This window comes from Colias eurytheme, chromosome 8 (assembly GCF_061535395.1).
Source record: "Colias eurytheme isolate Ceu_HAF_F1 chromosome 8, ilColEury1 Martin Lab GWU primary, whole genome shotgun sequence".
Taxonomy (NCBI): domain Eukaryota; kingdom Metazoa; phylum Arthropoda; class Insecta; order Lepidoptera; family Pieridae; genus Colias; species Colias eurytheme.
The window spans coordinates 2114477-2135399 of record NC_142987.1 but is presented as its reverse complement, the minus strand read 5'-3'; the positions used below and the strand labels follow the sequence as shown (position 1 = coordinate 2135399).

Here is a 20923-nt window from a genome sequence, read left to right as displayed (position 1 = left end):
TTGAAGGAATCGAAGCTAAAAAAAACTTAACAGTTTTTTTCGAAGTTCAGGTTCTATTTTTAATTTACCTTTTTTCCCACTAATCCCACTGTATCGTAAAACAATTTTCTAGACAAGTAAGTAACAGGAAAATTTTAACAAAATACAGGAAAAATTTAGCTGTTCGGGAAATCTGTGTTATTATAAAAATGAATAAAAAAGATACTGAAACTGAAACATCTACAAAAATACAATCATCATCATCATCAGCCCACTGCTAGGGCACGCCGCACGAGCCTCATAATATGAAGCCACAATTCACAACGCTATGCTAGCCAAGTGCAGGTTGGCGGATATAAATAAATAAATAAATAAATAAAACACATTTATTGTCAGAATCACATAAAGATATACATTTACAAAGGAAAAACAAAGGAAATAAAAGAAAAATTCTAAAAATAAAAGCATCTTTCCTGAGAAAATATCACATATCGTCGAACAATTGATTCTTCGACCTGCCGGTTTCCTCACAAATTTTCCACCAATGCAAATTATTTATTCTATTATTAATTATAAAATAAATAAAACCAGTGCATACATTATAGGACCTTATAGGACCTAACGGAGACCTATCGATTAAGGTCATTTTCGACCCAAAATTCCATTGATGGGGTGCTAAATTTGCATCGGTAGATATAAATATACACAGAACAGTAAAAACAAATATATCAAGTATATTTTGAATCTTAGAGATACTATATTAATTTTATAAGTATTGTAAGATATGGATGTTTAGATTTCTGAACGTCCTTAATTTAAATATCAAAGTCTTTACTCTTTAATCTGGCAATTGTCACTGTATGTCAAAAGCAAAATTTTTAGGTTGCTTTTTCAAAACTTTAAGATGTTATTTATCGTATTCAATTAAATTTGCTTAAAAATCACTCGTTAAATACATGTATTTCTTGACATCTTGCCTTCTCCCAGTAATTATATAAATGGCGGAAAATGACGAAAAACCGATTGTTCAAATCAATGGATTTACTACAATAAGTTACTTGAAAGAAAACCTCACGATTATCGATTTATGCAATAAGAACATTAGTGAATTTAACGAAAATATAAAATTTCCTGAACATCTTTGTGAAATAAACTTATCGAATAACAAACTTGAATATGTGCCACAATGTGTAATGCAACTAAAGTATTTAAAACTATTGGATATTTCTTCAAATTATATCGAATATTTCGACGACACTCCAAATTTTTGTCACGAGATAGAAGACTTAAATATATCAAATAATAAACTGCAGGGTCCACCTTACTGGATATGGTCAGAATCTCCAAGGAAGTTAATAAAAATTAATTTAAGTGATAACATTACTATAACATCTGCCTTACAAGATACCTACTTCAAGGAACTTCTCCAGTATAAATGTCTAGTCAAAGATGTCATAATTTACAATTGTAGAATAAGTAAACATAAGGAAATAATAAGTACATTTTCAAATGCGAAAAGCATTGTACTGGGTGCTAAAAACTTAAGTTATATGTCCGCTAATGTTATCGAGGATTTCCCTTGTTTAGGTTTAGATAAATGCTGTGATATAGAAAGTCTAAATCTACACTTCACATTTGTTTGCAATGTGTCGCCTGAAATAAATATTTATAAAAATCTTAAGGAAATAGATCTATCACAGAATAAAATAAGTGGATTACCGAAAGAGTTTTGTCAATTAGAAAACTTGGTTATTTGTTTATTATCATTCAATAGTATATTGTATTTACCAAGTGAGTTTGTTAATTTAAAAAAGTTAGAAGTACTCTGTATTAACAATAATGAATTATGCATGTTGCCAGAAGATATGAATAAATTAGAAAACCTTAGAAAACTAGACTTGTATGACAATTACTTGAATGAAATACCAGATTTAAATTTTTTGGAAGAAATAGATTTGGCACAGAATTATTTTGAGGAGCCAGACGATGAGCTGTATTTGGAAAAGAGAAATAAAATAAGGTTACAATGGGTCAATAGATATAGTGGAAGGTAATTGACGTATATGTATAATCTATCATTTTCATCCATTACTATTTATTATCTTCTAATTTTGTAAGGTTTTTTACTTATTTTTGTACAGAATATAAAATATGTTTGATCTTTACATATTTCAATGCTAATAAAATGCTACATGCTATCCATACTAATATTATAAATGCGAATGTAACTCTGTCTGTCTGTCTGTTACTCAATCATGCCTTAACTACTGAACCAATTTGCATGAAATTTGGTATAGAAATATTTTGATACCCGAGAAAGGACATAGGATAGGTTTTATCCCGGAAATCCTACGGGAACGGGTTTTTCTTTGAAAACGCGGGCGAAGCCGCGGGCGGAAAGCTAGTTACTAATTTTTTTTTTTTTTTTTTTTTTTTTCCCGTTTAATCTGCAATCAGTCGCAAGACTATAAGCAGATGTGTTGCCTGCGCGAGATTATGTAGACGACGAGACCAGCGTCTCGTCTGTCTTCTAGAAAACATCCTTCCTTTTCAGCCTTTTGGTCATAGGGGAAGGTTTTACGAGTTCATGGGCAAGGGGGTTGGGGTGACGCGACAGGCGGTCGGCATATCTATTTTTAAATTTGTCAATTTCAGCTTGAACGGTCGGTACATTCAGATATTCATGGATCTCCACATTTCTGGTAAACCAGGGGGCGCTCGTGATGGTACGCAGTATGTGATTCTGGATACGTTGAATGCACATAATGTTACTTTTACTGGCAGTTCCCCACAATGGGACACCATAGGTCCAGATAGGTTTTAAAACGGTGTTGTAGATTAACAGTTTATTATCCACAGACAGGACAGAGTTTCTTCCCATTAGCCAGTACAGGTTGCGAAACTTAAAATTTATTTCGTCTCGTTTCTTTTTGATGTGGGTGGCCCAGGTGAGTCTTCGGTCTAGGTTGAAGCCCAAGTATTTAACATGCTCGCTATCCGTCAGCACATCATCACCAAATTTGACTGGGGGGCAGTTGCCTCTCCTTAAGGTGAATGTAATGTGGTGTGATTTCTGAGCACTTGCACGGATGCGCCACTTCCTCATCCATTCGCAGGTAGCATCCAGTAATCGTTGAAGCTTATTACTTGCCACTATTGGAATATCATCTCTAACAAGGTAGGCTACATCATCAGCATAAGTTGCAACGGTTACGTCACTAGCTACTGGTAGGTCAGCAGTAAATAAGTTGTAAAGAACAGGGCCGAGAACAGAGCCTTGTGGAACGCCGGCATGTATTTGGCGAAGTGAGGATCTATCATCTCTCTGTTTCACTCGAAAGAGTCTCCCTTCGAGGTAGGACTGGGAAAAAGAGAGTGAGGTAGTTTATCTTTCACTTTGCATAGTAAGCCCTTGTGCCACACTCTGTCGAACGCTTGTTGGACATCCAGAAAAGCCGCCGAGCAGTATTGGTTCATTTCAAAGCAGCGTCTGATCTCTTGGTGGACCCGGTGCATCTGCTCTATGGTGGAGTGCTGCTTTCGAAATCCAAATTGATGACTAGGAACAAGATCACAGTTGTCCATATGCTCCATCAAGCGTACTACGAATATCTTCTCCCATAGTTTCGAGAGAACCGGTGTCAGGCTAATGGGACGGTACGAAGCAGCCTCATGGGGAGATTTTCCAGGTTTGTGGATCATGATGATTTCCGAAATTTTCCATATCTTCGGAAAATACGACAATCTGAGAATCGCATTGAATAGGGAAGCAAGAAATGTTATGCACTTGCGAGGTAAGTTTTTTAAATGTTTCGGAGTGATCAAATCAAAACCAGGAGCCTTGTTGGAATTCAGTCTTCTTATTTCGCGAGCGATTTCTTTTGGTGATGCGGGTTTAAGTGGTAAGCAGAGCTGAAGATCCTGACTGAGTATGTCGATCACATCAGGTTCGTCGCTACCATCATTCGGCTTGAAGACATTCTCTAGATGATTTGCAAATGCTTCTGCTTTTTCAGCGTCGGTTCGCGCCCATGAATTTGAGGACTTGATGGGATGCAGATGTTCTTGTGGCCTTTTATTGGTTTTAATAGCTTTCCAGAGCGAAGCATCTCCTTTTCCTTGCGGTGACATTCTTTCTATAGTATTGCGAAAGCTGGAGTTTGCAGAATCTAGTAAAAGCTGCTTTAATTGTTTTGCAGATTTATTAAAGGCAGTCTTATCGGTTGGATGGTGAGATTGCTGCCAGATACGTCGTAATCGCCTTTTCTCTAAGATTTTTGTCTTGATGACTGTAGATTGGGATGCCGTCAATGGGGGATATGTTATGCAAGGTGAGTTTTTCCATGAAGAGACCTGGATCAGATTTGTAAAGGACTCACAAGCGTTGTCAACATCTTCTGGGGTCTTCATGGAAATGTTAAGTTTAATGTTTTCCTCCAAGAAGCTACGAAACCCTTGCCAGTCAGTTTTATGATTATACAAGGCATCTGTCTGCTCGACGTGAATGACAGAAGTACTCAAGGTAAGAATAACCGGTGTATGATCGGATGAACCATCCAGACTTGATTCCACAGAGGTGTAAAGATGGCTGACTCCCTTCGTTACGAAAAAGTCTAGGAGGTCAGGGGACTTGTTGCGATCAGCTGGCCAGCTTGTCGGTTCACCGGTAGATATGGGAGTAAGATGGTGAGTATCGAGACAGCTTTTAAGAGATCGGCCTCGTGGTAAAGAAATGCGGGAGCCCCAGTATGTATGCTTAGCATTCCAGTCCCCTCCAGATATGAATTTGTTGCCTAGTCGGCAAAAGTAGTTCTCAAACATTTGTGGGGTGATTGTATGTTTGGGTGGGCAGTATATCGCGGACAGTGTAATGTCACCCGCTCGATCATGTAGTTTAATATTGGTAGCTTGAATATGCTGTGTTGCATAGTTCTCTAGTACAGTGTGCTTAAGATTTGATCTAATGATTATGGCAGTGCCTGCATGCGCTTTTCCACTAACGGGATGAGGAGTGAAATAAATATTGAAACCCTTTAGTCGATAGGAACTGGTTTTGGTGGCATGAGACTCGGAAATCAAGACTATGTCGAGTTTGTTACTATGGATCACTTCCTCAAGTTCGTGAATGTTCGACGATAATCCGTTGATGTTCCAGGTTGCAATACGTAGGGGAACTATGAATGTGATTTCGAGACGATGGAGGTCAATAGGTTAAGAAGGGTACCTATTTGCTGAATGAGTTGGTCTATCTTTTCAGATTGCTTTATAAGAAGTTGTTCAATACGACTTTGTTGAGAGTTCTTTTCATTTTTTGAATTTTTCAGGTCATCGTCAGTCTTGTGTCTGTTTGCAGTGACATCCGAGTAGCTGCAATTGTCACGCAGTTTAGTAGAATGAGGTGGTATAACTGTCGTTCTATAGTGTTCTTGTGTAGGTTTGATTTCTATTTTCTCCTTCATTGGCTCGCTAGGAGTATTATATCTTCGGTTTGCCTTTCTGGATGAGATTTCCAGGTAAACTTGACAGCCTTTATAATTCGCTGGATGGTCGCACGAGCATAGAGCACATTTAGCTGGGGTGTTGCGGTCCTTTTTTGGACAGTCTGCAGTTTTGTGACCTTCTCCACATTTGACACATCTATAGGGCCTCATGCAGTTGTTCTTCGAGTGGCCATATTGCTGACAACGATAGCACTGAACAATTTTTGTTGATTTGCGAGGATCTTCTATTGTAACTCGTTGGTGGTAGATATATTCAATATCTTTTACAGCTTTATTATTATCACTAGGTTCTAAATTAACAAAGAATGTAAAAGAAGGCGACTTGTCTGGACCGAAGCGGGCATTAATAATTTCACCACGGACTTTGTTTCCTGTAGCTTCTATCGCATCGATTATTTCTTTGTGAGGTGTCGAATAGTGAAGCTTCTTTATAACAATGCGATACGCCTTCTTTTCTTTTGGTGTAAATGTGTGACCTATTAATCCCTTAGCCCTAATTATTGATATAACATTCTTATACGTGTCTGAGCATTCCACAAGAACTCGGAGCAAATTTTTATTTATTATTCTTATTTTAAAGAGTTTCGGATCGCAAACCGATTCAATTAATTTTGATAATTCATTTACATCTTCTATTCCATACAGGACAATAGGAGGAGGTTTGTTTTTACCTAGATAAGAAGTGTTATTATTTTCACTTTCAGGTTGATCTATTGGGAGAGATGTAAATCTATTAGATACTGCCACAGATGTGGGATTCGGTGGAGATTCGCTTGTTCTCTTACGTTTATAAGAATTAGGTACCCGCTGCCAAGGTGGTGGTGATCTCTGCTTGGATTGGTTTACTGTTATTTCTACAGTATCTGCTGCTTTTGGTACCATTTCAGGTTTGGTCATATCGCTCAGAGATGCTGAGCGTGGTCTATTGAAAAGTCCTGGGTGAAAAACTTGTTGGGTTAGATTTTTTTGATTTGTTCTGGTTGAAGAATTTAGGGTAGGTTCGCTCATTTTTGTTCCCACGAGTAGGGTCGAATTATACGGTCGCTTACAGGGTGACGCCCATTCCTGTAAGAAGGCGCAATTCAACGATGTTAGCCTGTCACATCGAGGTTGGTGCTAAAAACTGGAGTCCCTCCAGCCATTCATCCCATCGGCACAGTCCACACCTTAGGATTGGGGTAATTATTTTATAGAGATTTTCTTTCTCGTGGCACAGACAATGAAGCCCAGGCCCCCAGCCTCACGAAACATGACCATAAAGACCGGGTTGTTGAGGTCATTTTCTACCATCAACAAAGACAAGCTGATTAGGCTTGTTGGTTCGGGTTAATTCCCGCCGCCCAAAACTCGGCGTTGTTGCTCATTTGGCACCACCCAGGGGACACGTGTAGGGTGGGTCTTGAATGGACAAGGTGGTATGTCCTACGGACGCGAGCAACATTGTCCCCCAAAGTTAGTTACTAATAAAACGCTATTTTTGCAGGAAACCAGAAGTGGTCCAAGAAGAGAGTGAACACTCTCCAGACACAACTGATGATGAATTGTGTTCACTGGGTGATGAGGAAAATAATGGTAATGTTAATTTTTTGCTTTTCATAGTTATAATTGAGAAATTGCATATTTACTTATACCCTTATAGATATCAAATTTATTGCGGATAATAATGATACTAAATCACAAGTGCTTTAAAATCCATACTATATTATCTATACTAATATTATAAAGCTGAAGAGTTTGTTTGTTTGTTTGTTTGTTTGTTTGATCGTGCTAATCTCGGGAACTACTGGTCCGATTTGAAAAATTCTTTCGGTGTCAGATAGCCCATTTGTCGAGGAAGGTTATAGGCTATATATCATCACGCTACGACCAACAGGGGTGGAGCCACGGGGGTGAAACCGCGCGGAGCAGCTAGCAGCTATATATTATTATATTATTAATATTATAAATAAATAAATTGTAAATGCGAAAGTAACTCTGTCTGTCTTTTACTCAATCACGCCTTAACTACTGAACCAATTTGCATGAAATTTGGTATAGAGATATTCTGATACCCAAGAAAGGACATAGGATAGGTTTTATCCCAGAAATCCCACGGCAACGGGAACTATGCGGGTTTTTCTTTGACTGCGCGGGCGATGCAGCGGGTGGAAAGCTAGTGTTAACATATAACATTAAAACAGTAAATACACAAATAATTTTAATGATAACATATAGTACAATTATTTCAGTAACACTTTACTTAAATTTTAATTAAAGTGAAACTTTTATTACATCGTCTCAAACTTTTTGGTCTGTGTAGCGCATGTCGCGTGACGGTCGGCTGCCGAGTAGGTATACCTACTCGGCAGCCGCGATACACAAAGCAGTGTTCGGAACCGTTCGAACAGTTTCACTTTTACCGTGGTTTCATAAAACCACACAACATTTTTTACTTATATATGTTTTATCTGTTATCGTTCCAGAACCTCATGAGAGACCTTCATCAAATCAATCTGAAGATTGGGACTCGGAGGACTGGTGGCAGCCCCACTATACACCAAAAACCACCCTATCATTACAATCTCAGTGGCTTACATTTGTGAAAAGAAAAATGGATGAAGGACACTTTTGTCCAAGTGACTTACATACTGTTTCTATAGCAGAGAGAGTGAAATACGAAAAAATTTGTTATCCCAAAATAATTAAAGAAGTAAGAGGACAATTTGATGATCTCACTGATGATGACAGTTGATATTTACTAACTATAGGATATAGGACAAGTAGTTTAGGTAAAGGTTTAATACAAAAGTACAGGTTGTGTGAATATACTATATTTTTTCTAGATTTTCACTAGCAATAAATATACATCATGTTGAAAATGTTAAATATATTAAGTAAATGTTGTTTTCTATAATAGTACTTTAGCAATATACTTTATGTAAACTATGATAACATTACAATTATTACAAGATTTTTTCAGTTACTCATATAGCAAAAAAATTGACTACTTTTTTTTTTATTAATACATACGCATGCATTACCTAATATTAATAGAACAAAAGTTGTGTTGATTATGCTTGAATTAAATAACAGATGACTACTAAATATTTACTTTTATTTGTCCTGGAGGAGAATTTTTAAGCTATTGCATAGCTTCTATCGCGGGCCTTGAGCGCGGGGACCGATTCCAAAAATTTAGTAACGAAAAAACCTCACGCTCCCCACTCCAACGGACACGGAGGTGTGGCTTGAAGGCATAGCATGCAATAGCTTTACCGCGGCAGTCCCCGAATGCCACACGTCTTTTTTTATATTCAGAATTCAGATGCCTGCTAACAGAAGGAAATTTACCCAAATTCTATACCATAACCATTTTGTTTACACCTTTATAAAAAAGACATATTTGAGGGTATGCATTTTAGTAAATGTATCATTTTTCAATAATAATACCTATATGATAGCTTGTGACATTTCCATAATAATATCTTCATGTAAGGTGTTCCTGTTCTCCCTTGTTACCTACAATATAATTTTGCCTTTAATTATACCTGCATAATGCATATTAACCTCTCACGCGTCCTACTATAAAATACTGATTTAGTTACGAGCAAATAATGTACGTAGGACGCTTGAAGCTTTAACATACATAAGTACGTAAGTACTTAACAAATTAATTGAATATAATATACTGTTTTATTTTTTAAATAATTATAAGAACTAATAAAAAAGTAAAAAATAGGTACTTATAATTCTTACCGTCCATAATTTAGCCTTTTTATGATTTCTAATGAATTCAATCAAAGGATCACTTTTCCTTATTGGTATTGTAGCAAGAACAATGAAATCTAATTCAGTTGTGAATATTTCTTTTACCCTGTTCTTGAATGGTGCACTGAAAAATTCCATTTTTCCAATTTCGTCTATCACTAAACATGTTTTAGGGTCTTGTATCTGCAAAATTAGATTAAAAAATTAAAATATGTATAAAATTGTCTTTATTATAATATGTAAAGTAAATATAATATATTCTTGGAGATATACTAACAAACTACTAGACTCTATGACATAGAAAATGGCTAGGATTATTAGAGCGAGCGCGCACGAGCAACTTTGTCTCCGCAACTATTTTGTCTCTCCCATCAATTTGTATGGGGAGTTGCGTCGCTACGTGCGCGCACTTTCATACTAGCCCATAGGTGGGAGAGACAAAATAGTTGTGGAGACAAAATAGTTGCGGAGACAAAGTTGCTCTACCTACCTACAGTGCTACATAATATTAAAAAAGATTTTACTAACTTTCTGTAGTGTTGGCATAGCAACATTTTCAAATTCATCAATTAATACCCCATATTTGCCGACTGAAAATTTGGCGGGAAAATTAAGTAAGCTTTGGACTCTAGCTAATCTGCCCTTTTCACCATCTAAAGTTATGATGTCAAAACCTTCCCTCTCTCGATTTTTTCTGACTTCTTCTGTATAAAAACCAGATGTTTTTATTCCATTTGTTTGTAGTAATGAACATAACTTTCTGGTTAAAGTAGTTTTTCCAACTCCTGTAAAATTGTATAATCATTGGAAATGTGACAATATTGAAGCCCTATTTTAAATTATTGGAAAAATATACGCAACCAGGGTCACCAGTTATTAAAAAATATTTCAAATTAGGTTTATTTGCTATCATTGTAGCAATAAATAAACAACAGCTGATTAAAGATATAATGTCAATTGTCATTTCAATTAAAATTGTCGATAACAGAGTATCAAATAATATCTGTCAACTGTATATGCATCAGCGTGGCATCAGCAAATCAGCAATGTACATGAATGTACTTAATTTAATATTAATTATTGAAGTGAAACTTCTTTATCGGGGGTGGACAAAAATTTAGTGTAACATTTTTGCGTTACGCCGTACGCGTGACATTTTTGCGTTACGCCATCGGCCATACTCGTGACATTTTTAAGGTCATAAAGAAGTTTCACTTCTTACGTGTGTACACGCATACATTTTTTTAAATATACATTATATAAGCATTATACTACAGCAATTCTAATAATTTAAGTGACCTCCTTACATACAAATATTCGTACGGTATGGAATTAATGTTTGCATTGCAATTTGCAAATGTTCTACACTTGTTGGCCGCGGCCTTAAAGGGCTGATAGACGTAGGAACTTTAAATCCGCGGTTTTAAAGTTCGCGTACTTGGGGTGACACTAGGGTTGCCAACACTTCATCATCAAAATATAGTATTTTCCAAAATAAGGTGTAAAAAATATAGTACATTTAAAAAAAATATAGTATTTTATGGGAAAAACAAAAAAAAAAAATATATATATATTTATTATTATAAAAACTATATTTTTTTGCACTTCTTGCACTGTGTAACAGCTTTTTGTTTAAAACTAGCTTTCCGCCGGCAGCTCCGCCCGCGGTTTCAAAGAGAAACTCGCATAGTTCCCGTTCCCGTGGAATTTCCGGGATAAAACCTATCCTATATTACTCGTGGATAATGTAGCTTTCGAATGGTGAAAGAATTTTTAAAATCGGTCCAGTAGTTTATGAGCCTATTAATTACAATCAAACAAACAAAGTTTTCCTCTTTATAATATTAGTGTAGATAAAAATGTCAAGCTTTGTCACATTCATTTTTTAAATTAATATAAATCAAAAGCTCATTTTTTATTAGAGTCATATTCAAAAAAGTTGTACCTTGTCTCTTATTATGCTGTCCGTAAGGAACAAACCCGCCATAAACCTGTTTTTTTTTCACTTTTGATATTTTTCAATTTCATATAGCTTACTTATTGTTATTGTTTATATAATTAATAATCAATAGCATTTGTTCCTAACAAATAATAAGAGAAATCATCATTTTATTTTATCATTACCCAATCCATTCCATATATATTTTTAGTGTCCTCCTGTACACACAATTTATAAAACAGCAATTTTGGATTGATTCTCGTATTTATATTCACATTGTAAAGAGGGCACATAAATAATTAGAGTATACAGTATGTTTCAGTGAATAGCATTATAATTACAATTAAATTATAGTAATAAAAATGATTAAAAACATTTTGTCATTAAAAGTGTACACCATTTACTGACATTTATTACTGAGGCGGTTTCTCCTAGCAGCAATTAGTAGATCAATGGCAGATTTTGTAAATATCAGATGGAAACACCGATCCATTTCATAGACAACCTAGAAGTTGGCTGTCATTTTGTTTTCTTGTTACAAATGTTGTTCCAAGTTCCAAGACTGTGCGGAGTAAAAAATATAATACCATTTCGTAACGCAGTTTGAAGGACTAAATGTGAGTATAAAAAACTGATTATCAGTGTTTAGCTCTAAGAAACTAGACATTTTAAGGCAGTAAACTGTGAAAATGAATAACCTTAATACGCGAGACATTTTTACAATTTTTAGGTTGTGTTACACCAATTTACTGACGACCATTTCATGACTTTAGTGACGTCAAGCTCTAAGGCTGCATTTTCACTGGTGTGGAAGTTATCAATTCAAGAAGAGTATGGGATAATGTAGGCATTTTGCTATATTTATATAACAATAGTTTATATTAAATTCTAAACACGTGTGCCAACTTTCATATATGAATGAGTATATTTATGTGTTTGTGCAAATATTTTTCAGAAACTTGAAACTAAATTGAAACAATTTTTTTTTATGGATTTAGTTAGGGAACAGTGCATTAAAATCGGTTCAAAAGTTTCAGATAATATGAACTATTAAACCAAAAAACTACGTAATAATAAGGAAATTGTTAAATATCTTCCTGAACCTTTGAGAAATGGCGATAATTATATATTTGCCAATGATATTGATATAAGAGAAGCGTAATGTCCAACACACTAGTAAAATAACACGTGTTGTAATTGTTTATTTTTTTTTCATTTTTAATTATTAATAAAGTAAATAAATTAAATTTTTTATGTGCTTAATTACCTCTTCCTTATTATTTTAGAAGGTCGAATCGAAAGTTTTTCATATTTTCTTTACCAGAGGTTTTATATTTTTGTTTTATTATATTATTATAAGAACATGAATGCCAAAAGTCAGTGCAAAATAGGTTAAAGCATCTACAGACGCTCCGATTTGGTTGGTGCCAACCATATCGGAACCGACAAGGCAACCATTCCAACATTGCTACAGATTGTCCGACGGTTGGCCTTCCAGCCGTCAGTTGACCATAGAGTAATATGTCAGTTGACCATAGTACGAAGAGAATGGGCTAAATTCTACTATAGAAATAGAGAAAATTACAGTCATATGCGGCTCTTACAACTTATTTTTTAAGGTTTTTAATGTAGCCGCACTGTCAATTTTTTTTAATACTTCTAACATAATAAAATACGCTTGATTTCTGGCATCTCTATTTGCGTAATCTTTGTTACTTAAGTCCCACAAACAGGGAAAGTCTTTATATAGTTCCAGCAATTTTATTAATATGTCACGTTCGGTGACCGTAACTCCCTCGGCGTTCATGTTGACGTCCTACACCGGCGGCGTTGCGAATGTGAATGAGCCAATTACCTATATTACTCTATGGAATGAGCCGATTTGGTCGGAACAAAGCTTCCAGACGTTCCAATTTGGTTGGATCGGATAGGAAGTTGGTTTGGTCGGTATCGCCGGCGCATCCGACCACGTCAAACCAATATTAATAATAATTATGTCGGACCGACCGCTCTCTACACTTTCCGATTTGGTCGTGGTCGGATGGTTGGCACCAACCAAATCGGAGCGTCTGTAGATGCTATTAGGCTAGAGTTAAATAGGCTATTCATTTATTGATGGTCCAGAAATGTCACTGTTGAGTATGCATCTTTACATTTACCATTTCATGACATTTCGTGACAATACCATTTACTAACCATTTCTTGACGTACAACTTTTTTGAATATGACTCATTAATGATACTACTTCTGTTTATTTCTTCTCGTCACTGGTATATGTGCATTGTGCAATAGGTTATATGACTTAGCCATCTTAACAATTAAAAGGCGCGTTCTTTTTTTTTATGAAGGATTTGTTTGTAACATTTGTCGGTGTTCAAAATATAGTATTTTTGCGTACTATATATGTTTTCAACAGTATATAGTACGCAGACCCGAAATATAGTACAATACTATATATTATAGTAGTTAGTACGGTTGGCAACCCTAGGTGACACACGAGCGAAAAAGGTCGTCGAGCCACAAGTTCGCGTACTTACTCGTACGTCTGTCACCCCTTTTAGGCATTTTCATATTATCACTAATATCATCATTAATAATCTAAGTATAATCATCATTAGTGAAAATGGTAAATTGGTAAATATGTATATTCCTAGGACCTAGGAGAAGTACTTCGTCAATCGTCATGTCACAATTAACAGATTAACTCAGAGGTACCTCTATTAATTATATTTAATGTACTTTGCTTCGGACTCGGCTTCGGAGGCTTAGGGCGTATTCAGAAAGAAAGCTTGAAACTTATAAGCGCTTATCGGCGCTTGTCATGTTCATATATTTTCCTGTCAGTGCTGGTAACCCGCGCAGGAAAATATATGAACATGACAAGCGCCGATAAGCACTTATAAGTTTCAAGCTTTCTTTCTGAATACGCCCTTAGTTCGGAGGTGATTAAGTGGCCGTCCGCCGTGGTAAGGCCGTGGTGATTAGAATTTGGGGCACAGATTAATTATATGTATTGAAATAGTTATGTATTAATCTGTCAAAGACAAAAAACAGAGACAATTTGAAGTTTCGTAAAAGTTTTGAGTTTTGACATTAAATTCTTAATTCTTATCGTTATCACAAATTTTATACATACCGATAAAATCAACCGGTATCAAAGTTCATTTTTTTACTTAGTCGCCCGCAGTTTCGTTATCTCCGTAGTGGAAGCTGTGCCTATTAGTATATTGAAATTAACTAGTTTAAAAAATAAGAAATGGCTTCAGTAGCTGGTATAACTCGCATGGTCTTAGGAAGAAATACCATCAATGGAGGTCGGGCTGTTGCAAATGCCGGTCTTATAAAGTTTTACAGCACAGGTGAATATAAGTTTATAAAGTTTACAAGAGAACATATGAAATCTTATTGCAGATAGTACAGAATGCGCGACTGGTATTTAAATCTTTAGTGTCCTTGAAACATGAAAATTATAATAGAAACGATATATATGTACTAATAATTACATCCTTACAACATTCTTATTACTTTTACACATGTTGACAACTAGGTATAGATCCCATTTTTAATTATAAATTTTTCACTTTTTTGTACTAATCTATACTAATATTATAAAGCTGAAGATTTTGTTTGTTTGTTTGTTTGAACGCGCTGATCTCGGGAACTACTGATCCGATATGAAAAATTATTTTGGTGTTTGATAGTTTGTGTTTGATAGCCCACTTATCGAGGAATGCTATTTAACATCATGCTAAAACCAACAGGAGCGGAGCAATGCTAGTGAAACCGCAGGGAACAGCTAGTGCTTACTATAATTTACCAATAATAAAAACTTGCAAACTTTCAAGGAGCTCACTGAGAAAAATGAATTAAGATGTCAATTGCAATATAGTATTAATTTTCACTTTTCATGTATATTTTCCTATTCCTATTGCTACTAGCAAGCTCTTAAGGTAACTTGGGCGCAGTCAAGATGGATCCATCTTACATTTAGAGCTATAGCACTCAGGGAAATAGGAACATAACCAGCTAAACATATAATTTTTGAAGACTTATAAAATGGTACACTTAATAGGGATATAGCATTGCATACATTGTAGTAAGATGAATTTGCTTTAATTTTTAAAACTATACTTTGCTTCTAATTTGAATAAACAACACCCAAATTCTCAACAAGAAAAATCATGTAACCGTTCAAATACAATTTACCTATAAATTGATAAATTTTATTTTATGTATCCTGACGATTCAAAAGCAATTCAGAAGAAAGCCTTTTTGAATGAATAATTGTTTGTGATGAGGATATTATATAATGTGTGTCTATGCCATTTTCCTTGATAATTTAAGTAAATATAATTTTCTTATCAGAAATAAGATTATGAATTTAAAACTTATTTTCCTCTCTTATCTTTGACATGCTTCAGCAGTATTTAACTGTTATCTTTAAATAAAACTCAAAATAAAGCTGAGGCAATTTTCAATGTAACTCATAAGTAATGATTTATTAATTTTACTGAATTAAACGGATATGCATGATTATGCCGTATCAAAAGTAATTGATAACATGTGGTTTTAACCTCTATTTCATAAAATAAATTATTATTGAAGACTGTTTGACTGTTGAAAATTAAGTTTATTTTTATTTACATAGGATTACATAAATAATCGATAAGTTAAATTTTAGTGTTTAATCCATCAATTTTAATGTTTAAGCCCCGGAATCACAGACACAATAGAAAATCTATTGTGTCGCGGTCGAATCTGGCCGTTCGGGGCTCAATGGGTTAAAGAAAGAAAGAAAGAAAAACGTATTTTTAGATCGATATAAATTATATGGTAAAACTTTAATACTTATTATTTGATTTTGTTTTCAGCACCACAATATGAAAACATCAAAATAGATGTAGTAGGAGAGAAGAAGAACGTAGGAGTGATACAGTTGCACCGTCCCAAAGCTTTAAATGCACTTTGCAAGCCGTTGTTCCAAGAATTGGGAAAGGCTGTTAAGGATTTCGATCAAGATGACAAGGTCGCTGCTATTATCATTACTGGTAAGGATAATTTGATTGTCACTTTATATTGATACAAATCCATAGAGTCAAATTAGTATTTAGTAGGTCTTTTTTTAAATAACCACTGCATAGTATAGAAAAACCGACAGACCTGTCCGTCCATGTAAAGGTTTAAGCATCAATAGGTATGCGTAAAGGTTTAAGTATACAAAGGTATGCTAAACCTTTAAAACTACGCAACAGATTTTAATGCGATTTTTGAAGTGAAATTTCTTTAGGCGCGTTGAGAGTAAAATTTCAGGGTCGCGTTATGGCAATACCGTCACGTCATGAAGTAAAGCGATGATTTTGGTATCTTTGATTTGCCGAAGAAGTGTCACTTCTGACACGTGTGCTCGGCACACACGCATTTTTTTCTTCAATAACTTTTTCTCTTTCAGGTAACGAAAAGGCATTCGCGGCTGGAGCCGATATCAAAGAGATGCAAAACAACACTTACAGCTCAAACAACAAGGGTGGATTCTTACAAGAGTGGGAGGATGTATCCAACTGCGGCAAGCCTATTATAGCCGCTGTTAATGGTTTTGCTGTAAGTAAATAATGTTTTTTCTTTTTTCTTAACATATTTAAAAAATGTCTCATGGGGCTGTGTGACTGTTGGTTTTAACGGGAAACAAATTATAGGTATACCAGCAAGTCAAAAGATTCAATAAAACTGTAGACTTTGTTTTTAGTATAATAATTACTGCTATCAGTCATTAGTTGTACACTAAATAATTACAATTAGTTCTTCTTTCTATGATGTATAATTTTGTAGTCATTAATGTCCTGACGTAATTATCCTTCTGGTTCACGCTCGTAATAACCAACTAACAAACTATCATAATAAATACGACGGTAATCTTTTATACATAGCCTCTTTAAAATTATCAGTAAATACATCATCATGACATGTCCAGTAGATAAATTATTTGTTAGTACCACATCATAAACATTATATTTATCACATGTTATATACAAAATTTTCCTTGACATCTGTGGCGCGCTATACTCAAAACCTCAAAACGAACCGCTTTTCAATTTCTTAGGGTAGCGTGACTCTCAAGGAAGTTTTAAGTATATTACTAGGTGTCCCTGCAAATATTGTTCTGCCTTACTCTTATCACTTAGGGGTTTGAAAAATAGAGGTTGTCCGATTTTCAAACCTCCTTGTTATACATACAAAATTTCATGAGAATCGGTCCAGTTTCAGAGGAGTAAGGCAACAAACATTGTGACACGATAATTTTATATGTTAGACTAGCTGTGCTCCGCGGTTTTACCCCTAATGATCCTATTGGTCTTAGCAAGATGATATTATACATAGCCTAAAGAATTTTTCAAATCTGACCAGCCCCCCTAGACAAGTGGCTTTCTATTAGCGTAAAGTTCAATAGAATAGATTATGAATGTAATCAATCGTCGTCGTCGTCGTAATCAAACGTCAATCTCATATATTCATAATCTATTCTATTGAACTTTACGCTAATAGAAAGCCCCTTGTCTAGGGGGGCTGTAGTTCTCGAGATTAGCGTATTCAAACAAACTCTTCACCTTTCTAATATGAGTATAGATATAAGTTCTAGACAATACCCTTAATTCCTAGTTTAATATTAACATAGACGACGCGGTTGGCGCAGTGGTCAAGTAACTGCCTACTGAGCCGACGGTCCCGGGTTCGATCCCCGGTCAGGGCAAATATTTGTGTGATGAACTCAATTATTTGTTCTTGGGTCTGGGTGTTATTATCTATATATACGTATTTATTAAATATTAAATTTATCGTCGCCTAGTACCCACAACACAAGCCTTAATTGAGCTTACTGTGGGACTAGGTCGATTTGTGTAATAATGTCCTATAATATTTATTATTATTATTCTTGCAGCTTGGCGGTGGTTGTGAACTGGCCATGCTCTGCGACATTATCTACGCTGGTGAGAAGGCCAAGTTTGGTCAGCCAGAGATCAACATCGGTACGATCCCCGGGGCTGGTGGCACCCAACGCCTGCCAAGATATGTGGGCAAGTCGAAAGCCATGGAAATTGTGCTGACTGGCAACTTTATTGATGCACATGAAGCTGAGAAGATGGGTATGTGTTCTTACTTTGATAATATATCGTAAGAAGATTATTTTTCTTTGTGTCAGTGCTAACAGTAAAAGAAATGATATAATTTAAAAGTTGTTTAATAATTTATTCCTGAGTGAAATGCAATTTTTAATTCCTTTTTTTCAATATCGAGTGAAACAATGAATTAAAAAAAAACTTGTTTCTTTCAATACAAAACTAAAATAATGTTTTGTACTTAATTATAATTTTACTTACGAGTTCACAAGGTTTTACCCACAAATATTGTCGAATTAACCCTCATACAATCTAAGTACATATATAATATTATTCCATACAGGTCTGGTTGCTAAAGTGTTCCCGGTAGAGAAACTTCTAGAAGAAAGTGTTAAGTTAGCGGAGAGGATTGGAACCCATTCCCCACTGATTGTGAAACTCGCCAAACAAGCGGTGAACCAAGCGTATGAAACCACATTGAAATCTGGCTTGCAATATGAGAAATCTCTGTTCTATGGTACTTTTGCTACGGTAAATGATAATTTTGTATTCTAATTTATATAACATTGAAGTTTCCCCGTGCTGCAAAGTGAGTGAAACGTCGGGATAATAATATCATGAATGAATCGCGTTCGAAATCCTTAATTTCTAAACATGGAAGTCACCCATTTTTTATATTTTCACTGCAAGTTATATATTACTAAAAGAATTAGATAAATCATAACACAAACATTTTATTTAATATAGTTACAATTAAGTTTTTTTTATTCCATGCAATAATTTTTTCTAAATATAATATACATTTTCATTTAAATATTTCTTAAACAGCATTTATGATGTTATAATTAATTTAATTAACGTTTTTATTTAAATTTTCGTTTAGTTGTTAATAGTCATAATGATCGAATAATATTAACTTACAAATAATTTACTTTTGTCATATTTTTTCAGGCTGACCGTCAAGAGGGAATGAACGCATTTATTGAAAAGAGGTCACCCAACTTCAAGAATGAATAATTATGTACTTTAAACAATAAAATCATGTGTCATGAAATTTTAAAATAGCTATGTAAGGATAAATGCAATCAACAGGTTATATGTATTGAATTTTGATATATTTTTACTCTACTGTTAACTGCCAATATATTATTGTTTTTAATACTGGAGTTTTATTTTGACAAAATACGTAATGCTTGTACTGAACTTACGAATGCATGCAGATATTTTTATATGATTTAAACCAAACTATTTTTGTATTTGCTCTACAACACTATTTGCAGACGATTTCATAAGCATTAGTTCAGCCGTCTTTACTGCTAAAACAGTATTACGGATTTTTTCCATTTCGTTAGTAAAAAGAAATGGAGTCAGGATATCGCGTTATTGTCTCTTAAAGGGACGTTTGAATTTATAGGCGGCAGTGTATTTTTCTCTCATATTCTCTTGCCTATGTATAAAATGAATAAGAAAGTACTAAATAAATGATAAATGACTGTTAATACTTATCTAGAAAATATACACCTTATTTCCCATGCATCGAATAAATTTTTAAATTTAATGGTAGCATTAATTATTATGTTTACCGATTTCATAATCCAAACTGCAAATTTGGGTGACAATTTTAAAAACAAAAATTAAATCCATAATTTAACAAAATTAGTAAATAGAATCAAAAAGGCAGGAAGGCGACGAAAATATAAATAAAATAAAAGATTTCACGTCAGCTGCTACTGTCACGTGTCACGTTTGTCTGTTGTCATAGCAAACGTCATGTCTGATGTCACTTATTGATTGTTGATCAAGGAAAACAGAACAATATTTTTGTTACTCGTAATTAAAAATATTTATGCGCAATTTCTATATATCATAAGCCGTACTTTTTACAGATTTTATATTGAGATTGAAAAACGTATTAACCAATACATGAGTGATTAAATAACCTTAAAGCAACAATATTGAGTATGCTTGTAAGATTAGGTTGGTTTAAGTGTAAAGAGTTTTAATTATTAGTTTCAATGTTTTGGGATCATGTGTACGCGAATAGGCACATTATGCAGGAGTTTGAAGACGTAGTTATCCATAAAACGAGCGTTTCCGTGTTTGTGGCGTTGTTTTATTTGGAAATGCTGTATATTCTGTTGATGACTCTTTCTATTCTGAATAGATTGAATCAAAACCTGTCGTGGTGAAAAGGTACGTAATTTAAATGGGTATAACCGCGAAAAATTGTACATGAATTATTTTTTCAATGTCCCCATTTTATTTCTCATATTATGGCATCAACGTTTTTTGACTATAAGTGTTTTATTAGATATGTAATAAAAGGTATGCGTGTGTTCTTTTAGATTATTTCATAAAATTCAATCTATCTCTTGAAATATTTTATTTTATATTTTTTTTACTGGCTCCACTTTTATTTTCATATAAAAAATATTTGTCCACCTAACACCCTTGTGACAAAAACTGATAACCCCTACGAAATGGTATGACTGCCTAGCATTTTTATGAAAAAGTTAAACTATTCGATTCTTATTCAACATGTACATAAAAATCATTGGTATTTCTTTAGAAAACTGCGGCACGAATTTAGGGGGGGTAGGTAAGAGACTCCCTATAAAGTGGGGGCGTGTGGAAACAACCCCTTC

The 20923-nt window shown here is 34.6% G+C and overlaps 3 protein-coding genes across 4 annotated transcripts; 2 read left to right on the top strand and 1 right to left on the bottom strand.

The window, feature by feature from the left end:
- Positions 1-856: 856 nt before the first annotated feature.
- LOC149906309 (uncharacterized) lies at positions 857-8424 on the top strand. The gene is made up of 3 exons (XM_090104325.1): positions 857-2029; positions 6964-7052; positions 7943-8424. The coding sequence occupies exons 1-3, from the start codon at positions 978-980 to the stop codon at positions 8209-8211; spliced, it is 1410 nt and encodes a 469-aa protein (XP_089960451.1). The 5' UTR covers positions 857-977; the 3' UTR covers positions 8212-8424.
- A 354-nt stretch (positions 8425-8778) lies between these two features.
- On the bottom strand, positions 8779-10143 carry LOC149906308 (uncharacterized). Of its 2 annotated transcripts, none has more exons than XM_090104326.1 (4): positions 10089-10143; positions 9756-10012; positions 9216-9410; positions 8779-8978 (listed from the first exon to the last, which is right to left on the bottom strand). In XM_090104326.1, exons 1-4 carry the CDS (start codon positions 10138-10140, stop codon positions 8910-8912), a joined length of 573 nt encoding a protein of 190 aa, XP_089960452.1. In that variant the 5' UTR covers positions 10141-10143; the 3' UTR covers positions 8779-8909. The 2 variants fall into 2 exon arrangements, with proteins under 2 accessions (XP_089960452.1, XP_089960453.1); XM_090104327.1 differs by having other exon boundaries at positions 9756-9931.
- Positions 10144-14290: 4147 nt separating this feature from the next.
- Echs1 (Enoyl-CoA hydratase, short chain 1) lies at positions 14291-19437 on the top strand. The gene is made up of 6 exons (XM_090104724.1): positions 14291-14525; positions 16038-16214; positions 16616-16764; positions 18101-18305; positions 18622-18809; positions 19230-19437. The coding sequence occupies exons 1-6, from the start codon at positions 14423-14425 to the stop codon at positions 19293-19295; spliced, it is 888 nt and encodes a 295-aa protein (XP_089960850.1). The 5' UTR covers positions 14291-14422; the 3' UTR covers positions 19296-19437.
- The last annotated feature ends 1486 nt before the right edge of the window (positions 19438-20923 follow it).